The sequence below is a fragment of the Zingiber officinale genome, chromosome 9B (assembly GCF_018446385.1).
Source record: "Zingiber officinale cultivar Zhangliang chromosome 9B, Zo_v1.1, whole genome shotgun sequence".
In the NCBI taxonomy this organism is placed as follows: Eukaryota; Viridiplantae; Streptophyta; class Magnoliopsida; order Zingiberales; family Zingiberaceae; genus Zingiber; species Zingiber officinale.
Window position 1 is genome coordinate 16,903,684 of NC_056003.1, and position 8,742 is coordinate 16,912,425.

General features: G+C 38.3%; 1 protein-coding gene and 1 pseudogene across 1 annotated transcript; both read left to right on the plus strand.

The window, feature by feature from the left end:
- LOC122024813 (RNA-binding protein 1-like) lies at positions 1 to 1,600 on the plus strand. Its single transcript, XM_042583528.1, has 2 exons — positions 1 to 379; positions 637 to 1,600. Exons 1-2 carry the CDS (start codon positions 113 to 115, stop codon positions 1,447 to 1,449), a joined length of 1,080 nt encoding a protein of 359 aa, XP_042439462.1. The 5' UTR covers positions 1 to 112; the 3' UTR covers positions 1,450 to 1,600.
- A 4,967-nt stretch (positions 1,601 to 6,567) lies between these two features.
- LOC122024814 lies at positions 6,568 to 7,725 on the plus strand (annotated as a pseudogene).
- Positions 7,726 to 8,742: the final 1,017 nt, after the last annotated feature.

The window sequence follows — 8,742 nt, forward strand, 5'->3', positions numbered from 1 at the left end:
TCTTATGATAGGAGTCCCTCCCAATTCGTCAGCAAATTACCGATTCGTTCCCGTTTGTTGTCTCGCCTCGTTACCTTGCGCAGAGCTAAAACCCTAGCTAGCAGGAAAGGAGATGTCGCGTCCGCCTGCAGCGGCCGTCGGTGCACGGTCGTGGGAGCCGGATCGGGGGAAACTCTTCGTCGGTGGCCTGGCTTCGGATACGAGGGAGGAGGTGCTGGCGGACTATTTCGCGAGGTATGGCGAAGTGAAGGAGGCGGTGGTGATTAGGGACCGAGTCACCGGGAATGCGAGAGGGTTCGGGTTCGTAAAGTTCGCTGACCCGCAGGTCTCCGAGAGTGCGCTCAAGGAGGACAAGAAGCATGTCATTCGAGGAAGAACGGTGAATGCTCTCCTTGTTTCTCTTTCTCGGTTTTCGGCATCTTTGAAGTTTTGAATCTTCGTTATTGCTGTACGTTGAGTTTGCATTCCTCTAAAAATGACGAATTTTTTTTTTACTTGTTGATGAGTTTTTGTCAAGTTTTTAATCTTCCTTTTTTTTCGATGTAAAAATGAATTGATGTACGCATTATTTTGTAGCGAGCTACAGTCGGTATGCGTTTAGTTGATAGTTTGTAGTCTCTTTTTTTATATGTTTAGGTCACAGTGAGAAGAGCCGCTCTGCGCCGTCAGCTGCATCAAAACCGTGAATTCATGAATCCAGATCAGAATGGTCAATTCATTAGATCGGTCGAGGAGAATGGTGATAGAGGGTTCTACAATGTCCATAGCACTAGCACAAAAAAGATTTTCATTGGAGGTTTGCCAGACAATGTGGATCAACATGACCTCAGGAGCTATTTTGAGAAGTTTGGTGCTGTTGTTGATGCGGTAGTAATGTTCGATGGTATAACCCGACGATCAAGAGGTTTTGGTTTCATCACATTTTCTTCTGAGGAATCCGTAGCAATGGTGTTGCAGAACAGCCACCATGAGTTGAATGGGAAACTCGTGGAGGTTAAGATTGCCACTCCTAAGGATGACAGAAAAAATGCTATTAACAGACATGATCATGATTATCATATAGCGAGAGAGGATCAAAGAGGTGCAAGAGGGCCCTTTTATGGTCCTCATCCGGGCTATCTTTATCCCAACTATGGATACTATGGATATGTTAATTATGTAGCACAGCCTTTTCCTCCTTATGCATATGGAGGACAAGTTGGAGGAGTATATAGCCCCACTGGTTTACATGCGATTCAATATGGTGGCCTGATGAGCATTCCGCCCAACTCTTGGAACAATTCAAAGAGAATTTCTGGGCAGATTATGCATCCTGATGTTGTCAAGAGAAGCGGCGAAGATAGCATGTCAATTATTGATAATGAGAACCAAAACAACCTTGATGTTGAAGACCAAATTGGGGCTATGGCAGGGTTAGATTTAGAAGATGTGCAATGTGATGCACACTGAATTTAGATCGGTGCGAATTTCTTCTACTTAGTTTAACTTTTTAGTTGGTTAGGTTTCTCATGATTGTGCAGTTATGCATTGCGCTCTCTGATGACAAAAGAAGCAATGATAATGTGGAGTTGTGGAGTCTTTAGTTAGTCAAATTTTTTTATTGGAATTTGTCCTTTAATTTTGTTGGGTTTTGTTCATTTTCCAAGGTTCTACACTGCCAGAAGAAACTGGAACTTGTTTAGGGGTACTAACGTTCTGTTTGCTGTAGTTGTGCCTTGATATTAGAACGCAACAATCTACTCACCTGTAGTGACAACTTACCTGTTAACCTGTGTTGTTCTTAATTGATGACCAACTAGTTCCATTGACTAACTGCAACATGACATGCCTTTCTCGAAGATTGAACATCACGCTCGAGTTACACTGCTGGTCTTTCTGATCGTCATTTCTAGAAACTTCGCTGCCTGTCTGCCTTCAGCACGCAAACAATTGATCAAAATAGTTGATGAATACTACCTGTCTTCAGAGCAGAGCAGTGTAAAGATCACCTTTGACCATGTAACAGCATGAATACTAATAGACTACTTCTCACTACGTCAATGGCAGGTACCTGAACCTATTGTTCGTAATGGTTTGGCATTGGTGTTGTGTTCCAACATGTCCAAACCAAAATTTCCATTGTTCCGAGATAAAGCACCGATCTTGTCTTCGTGAATGGGCACGAGTGGCCAAAACCCACTCTCAATCTTTTAATCGAAACATTCATAGTCATCAGTAGGCACACTAACTCGTATTCCTCCCACTGATAATATAGCAGCAACTTCTGTTTCTAAATTTTCAGTGAATTGAGTCCAAGCAACTCATACAACTCAGTTGAAATACCCCACTTGAAGCTTCTGCCAAAGTAGGAACTGCCCCCAAGCAAATTGGATCATCCATGGATAGCATGGCAAAGCAATTTCCATCCGTTTCATGAAGCAATATCAGCACAGTGGCTTCCTGGAGCCAACCATTTCAGAGATTTGATCTCATGCTTTCTTCCTCGTTTGCTTGTTTGGCTTATGAGGAGCAGTTTCCTTGGTTCTTTTCTTGCCCAAAAGTTGCTTCTTTAACTTGGCGCTCTAGTAGTCCTTGATTTCATTGTCAGTCCTTCCAAGCAATTGCGAGGCAATTGTAGATAGCATGCTGACTGTTTAAGTGGCTATTCAATAAAATCTTTAGACTTGACAGAGTCTTTCTCACAACAAAACGTCACTTGCTTCTTGTGCTAATGTACAATTTGCAAATGATGTTGCCCTTTTCCTTCCAGAACAATCCCTGCTTTACGTTCAGCCGGAGGTAGCTCAGCTATTGAAGACCGCAACCCTTACCGTGTGTTTCATACCTGTTAATTTAACACAACAAAACTAACATAAAAATGGGATCCTCATGATTTGTACTCATCGTAGTAATCAAATCATGTTTGCTTCAAGTATTTAGAACGGTAAATTTACAAAGGGCACACTTAAGGTGCATCTAAATTATATTTTTTCCGGCGCTCTTATTTCAATTTTACCCTTACAAGTATTCATTTTTTTTCTTTTCTCTTCACTCTCTACATGCAACATTTAATTAATCCCTTATCTTTCTCCTCTCCTAACTTTACTCCTCTAAAATTAATTTAAACACTCTAAATTTATTTATTCTTAATATTAAAATTTTAATAACAATTTTTAAAATATAAAAAAATTAATAAAACATCAAAAATATTTTTTTTTCTATTTTTTAATATCTTCTATTTTTAATATCTAATTATAAAAGAATAATAAAATAAAATTAATAAAGTTGATTTTATTAATAAAATAATAATAATAAAATAAAATAAAAATTATTAAAGTGTTGGTTTTCAAAAACTAACACCATAACTTAAATATCAACATCGTTGTGGTGTTGGTTTTTGAAGACCAGCACCATATTGTCATGAAAGTTTCAAATCGTTTTGAGTATTGTTAGGAATGACTTAAAATAGTAAAAGAGGGCTTATTTAGACTCAGATTTATCTAATAAACACATATGAGCTAGAATGAGTCCAATTAGAGTTTTTTAGGTTTATCAATCAGTTTTGACCAAAACTCATTGATAGATCAAGGAGACTCAAATTTCTAAAAACTTGACATGCGATGGAAAATGTGAGTGTGTAGAAGGGAGATATGGTGAAAAATCATGGTCCTGAGTCCCCTACATGAAATTATAGACTTGTGCTAATTGGACAAAACCAACACTATAATGCTGGTTTTTGAAGACCAACGCCACTATGGTGTTGGTCTTCGGAAACCAATACCATAATCTATGCTAGTTGACACGCGATCATAACTTCGCCTATGTGTATTAGGACCAGGATTGGACATCATATATACCTTCCACACACTCCACACTTCCATCTCATTTAACAATTTGAAAAATCCAAGTCGTCTAGGTCTATTAATGAGTTTCGGTTAAAACTCAGTGATGAACTTATAAAGCTCTAATCAGACTTATTCCAACTCCTGTAGGTTTCTACAGTTCCCTCGAGTCCAAGGGTATCCTTTGTTATCATCGTAAAATATCTTAGCATTGCTCAGAAGGTTTAGAAAATTTCAAACTTTATGTTAATTGATACGAGCCTATAACTTCATGTATGAAACTCAGAACTAAGATTTCTCACCATATTTACCTTCTACATATTCCACACTTCCATCTCATTATAAAAATTCAGAAATCCAAGTCATCTAGGTCTATTAATGGATTTTGGTTAAAACTCATTGAGAGACCTAGAGAGCTTTGATCAGACTCATTCCAACTCCCATAGGTTTTTGCAATGCCCTAGAGTCCAAGGGTGTCCTCTGTTATCATAGTAAAAGATTCCCAACATTGCTCAGAAGGTTTAGAAAATTTCAGACTTTGTGCCAAGTGACACGGGTCTATAACTTCGTGTAGGAGATTTAGGACCATGATTTCTCACCATATCTCCTTTCTACACACCCACCTCTTCCATCTCATTTCAAGTTTTTAGAAATCCGAGTCCCTTAGGTGCATCAATGTATTTTGGTCAAAACTTATTGATGAACCTAGGGAGCTCTGATTGGACTCATTCCAACTCCTATGTGTTTGTTAGGTGAATCTGAGTCCAAATAAGCTCCCATTTACTATTTTAAGGTACTCCCAACAATACTCAAAATGATTTGAAACTTTCATGAGATTGTGGTGCTGATCTTCGGAAACCAGCAACACAATGATGTTGGAATTTAAACTATGTTGCTAATTTTTTAGGACAAGAACTAAAGTAATTTTTATTATTTTAATTAATAAAATCGGATTTATTTATTTTATTTTATTATTCTTTTATAATTAGATATTAAAAATAGAAGATATTAAAAAATATAAAAATATTTTTGATGTTTTATTAATTTTCTTTTATATATTTGTTGATTTTTTATTAAATATTAAAAATAAAAATAAACAAATTTAGAGTGTTTAAATTAATTTTAGAGGAAAGAGAAGAGAAGAAAATTAGGAGAAAGGGAATCGATGAAATTAAGTAAATGTTTCATGTAAATGAAATGAGAGTGGAAAGAGTTGGAGGAAAAATGAGTTGTTAGAGGGGTAAAATTGGAATGTGTGCCTTTTGGAAAAAATGAAATTTGGGTTTACCTTTTGGGCAAAATCTTGAAGCGTGCGGTTTAGGAATTTGCCACATTTAGAATGTGACTACATGAATCGTAATTCTCTATTTAAATCTATGCCAAAGTATATCATTATAGATTGAACAGGCTACTGGTCTATCATTATAAATTGAATAGAGTGTGCTCTTCTTCTGAGGGAAGGAGATTCAGTCCTTTTTTATGAGCATTCCCTAATTGCAATCACTTGAAAACATGCCAATCAAAAGTGCTATGAACGAAGAGGCGACCATGACAAGCATAAAGACAAATCAAAGGACATTTGGTTCTCCATGACAGTTAACATGAGAGAAAAAACTACAATTTGTTTTTATTCAAAGATCTTCACGTCAGCACTCAAAGGACAGGGGTTACAATTACATATCTGCATAATTACTTCTTTTCCTTTTTCGCATAATCAATTGAGCTCCTACTTTGGAATATTGAGCAAAGGCAAATAAATGGAAAAATAAAAGAAAAATTCTACTTGTGCTCGACAAAATGCCACTCAGAATCTGGAAAGCGATCACCAGAAATCTTGAAAGAGGAAAAGGACCCTACCTAGGTGCACCAAAAACTAGAGTTCTCTGAAAATCGCAGTCACTTGGAAAGTAAAAGAAGAAACAACCTATCCATAGCAAACTTTATATGCATATGAGCTTTGGAAGGATGAAGACAAACAATAATGTGATTTGTTGAAAATTTCCATATGATACTGAATTAAGAGTTTGAAACTTTTTAGGACAAGCAACAACGCATGGAAGCAGTCCAAACTGGGACTGCGGTTGGCTCTGTGCTGGAGCAGTAGTGGTATGTAGTAGATGAACTAGTGGGTCCAACACTGTTTGATCTTTGAGGTCTTGCTACATACTGAATGCATTGTTAGAATGGCAACCATAAGGCTTTGTTTGCTTGTTAACATTTGATTTTGTGTGCCTGTATATTATATACTCATATAGAGAGATTCCTTGTTTCCTTCTAGCTTTAGTCTCAAAAGTGATGTGATCAATCAAATGTTTCTAGGGCATTTGCTTTCAAATATCATCTACTAACTCTCTTTTCCTTTTCTTTTATTATTGTATGTTTCTTTAATGCACAATGTGTGATTAACTATTGCTGAAAGTTGATGTCTATTAACCGAAAAGACAAACTCTAACAGGATACTCCCATACAATTGTAAACTTGAAACTCAATAACAAAACTAACTTGGTTCAATACTCGTGTGGAACAGAGTATTAACAACTATACAATTTCAATGACTACTCAATCAGATTTGTCACTGTCTAATTTGATTCCTATATTATTGTTTCAATTTTGAATTATTATCATAAGTACTAAGAATGACTTAGGTAGCATTTTTTTTTTGTGTTTTGTTTTTTTAGGTTTTATGAAGAAGAAATTTCCAATTTTGTGTAAAGAACGAATGATATTTACACGGATAAATAATTAAAAAGGAAGGAAAAAGGACGAGTGAAATAGTAGTCAAGCAAAGCTGATAAGCAACGCATACCAAACAAGCTGACTGCATCCGGCGATGGAGGCCTCTGCGCTGCTACAACCGCCGTTGTCCTCTCCGATAGCCTCCGGCTCCGTCAAATACAACTTCTTGATTGCTTCGGCCGTCATCGCCTCCATCTTCGTGGCCTCCGCCTTCGTCTATCTACTCGTTCGACTGCTTTCCTCCTGCCGCCTTGCCATGTCCATTGCCGCGGCGCCCCGGCTCCACCACGGTCAATCTGAATCTTCTTCTTCTTCCTTTGCCGCCTATGCAGGCGAAGACAGCGCGGCACTCGTCGACTCGCTCCCTCTGTTCTCCTTGGCCTCCCTCGCCGTCATCCCCAGTTATTCTCCCGATTGCGCCGTCTGCCTCTGCCCCTTCCTTCCTCACGACGAGCTCCGTCTCCTCCCCGCCTGCCGCCACGCTTTCCATTCCCAATGCGTCGACCCCTGGCTCCGATCCACCCCCTTCTGCCCTCTCTGCCGTGCCTCCATCGCTATCCCTGCCCCGCCCTTGACGCAGCCTGGAGCGACGACCGCAGATCCGTCGACGATCGGCAGCTACCGAGTGGAAATAGGAATCGTCAGCCAGAGACGCGCAATGTCTGAGCCGATCTCATCGAGGAACCCTCTGTCGCATCTGCAGACGTTCTCGTTAGGATCTTCGTTCGAGTACATCGTGAACGACGAAGAGGCGGTGTTGGCGCGGATCGGGACGGAAAATAGGAAGGAGGAGAAGAGTGAAGAATCTTACAGGCAGGATCCTGGGGCAGAGGCGGCGGAGGTAGCAGGTGGAGGAGGGAGGGGGTGGCTGCGGGATCACCTGGACCGGCTGGCCTCCTCGGCTTCCTCCACTTTCTCGTCGATCCACTTCTCCGGGAGGTGGAGCCACCGGTACGACGGAGGCGGCTGAGGAACGTGGTCGTGGGATTTGGAAGGGAGCGCCCGGCGGGAGGCGGAGGATGGTGGCTACTACAACTTTTACCGGTGGCTGATGGGGGCATAACCGTCATTTACTTTTACATTTATAATTATCACATAGTATATATAATCCGTGAAATCTGATATTTGTATTGGTTATTATTTAAATATATTCTGAAACTCAAATTAATTCTCTATCACAAATAAGTGAAAAACTAATAATTGTTTTTACAAAAGAGATATTAACAAAATATTAATTACTAAATTTGTTTTGCGATTTAAAAGTTATTTGTTTGTCATATATTTTAATAAATCTTTTGAAAAAATAAATTCAATTTTAAAAAAAATCCTAAACTAATGTTTTTTTTTTTGCGATGTGCATAAATTAGCGTGGGACAAAATAATATGTTGGAGATATTTAAGATTTTATTAAATTTAAATTATATAAAATTAAATTTAACTTATTTGTCATAATAACTTAAGCTGATAATCTCAGGCTACGACACAGAGAGTAAATCACGATAGTCAAAAAGGCAAGTGGAGGGTAGGATGAGGTACACATGATTCAAAGATTTATGTCCCGACATCCTTATAATTCAACCCTACGTTCTCAACTACAAACGTAGCCATTAGTTACCATCAACGTAATCATTGGTTATCATCTCGGATAATCCCGTCGGGTTGAGAATAGTTAAAGCCATGATCCAACTGTCGATGACATGCTTGATAAATCATCCAATAAAGTCTCAACCTGCAATACACAGCATCGGTTAGTTAAAGATCCCACAAAATAAACTATATTGATTGTATATTATATGTCGTTGCATAAGCTGACTTAGGTTGTTGTCATCCGCAATTTTAGGGAAATAAATTAATGTCGAAAACTATAACATTGCATACAAAACATATCTATAACCTATGCGAATTAGCAAACCAAAATGTTTAATATGTGAAGCATAAATGAATTTGAGTTGATGGAGTAGCTAGCGCTCTTCTTGAATTGTCTGGTGTGCTACTAGATATGGTAGTTCTTATTCCCTATAAATTTCTGAATTAAAGAATATTACTGGGCTTTTCAAAAATTCGTAGGTTAATTTGCGGTTATTCGGAACATGACTTGTTTTTGAATATTAACACAAGATGGCTAGCTAGTTTAAATCTACAGAGGTTCTTTAATTTGAAAATTGTAAGGAATAAAAATACATGT

Bases quoted from the DNA above. Each gene is read 5' to 3' on its own strand.
- LOC122024813 (XM_042583528.1), top strand. From the start codon at position 113: ATGTCGCGTCCGCCTGCAGCGGCCGTCGGTGCACGGTCGTGGGAGCCG. The intron at 380-636 runs GTGAATGCTCTC...TTATATGTTTAG, and splicing joins ATGTCATTCGAGGAAGAACG to GTCACAGTGAGAAGAGCCGC.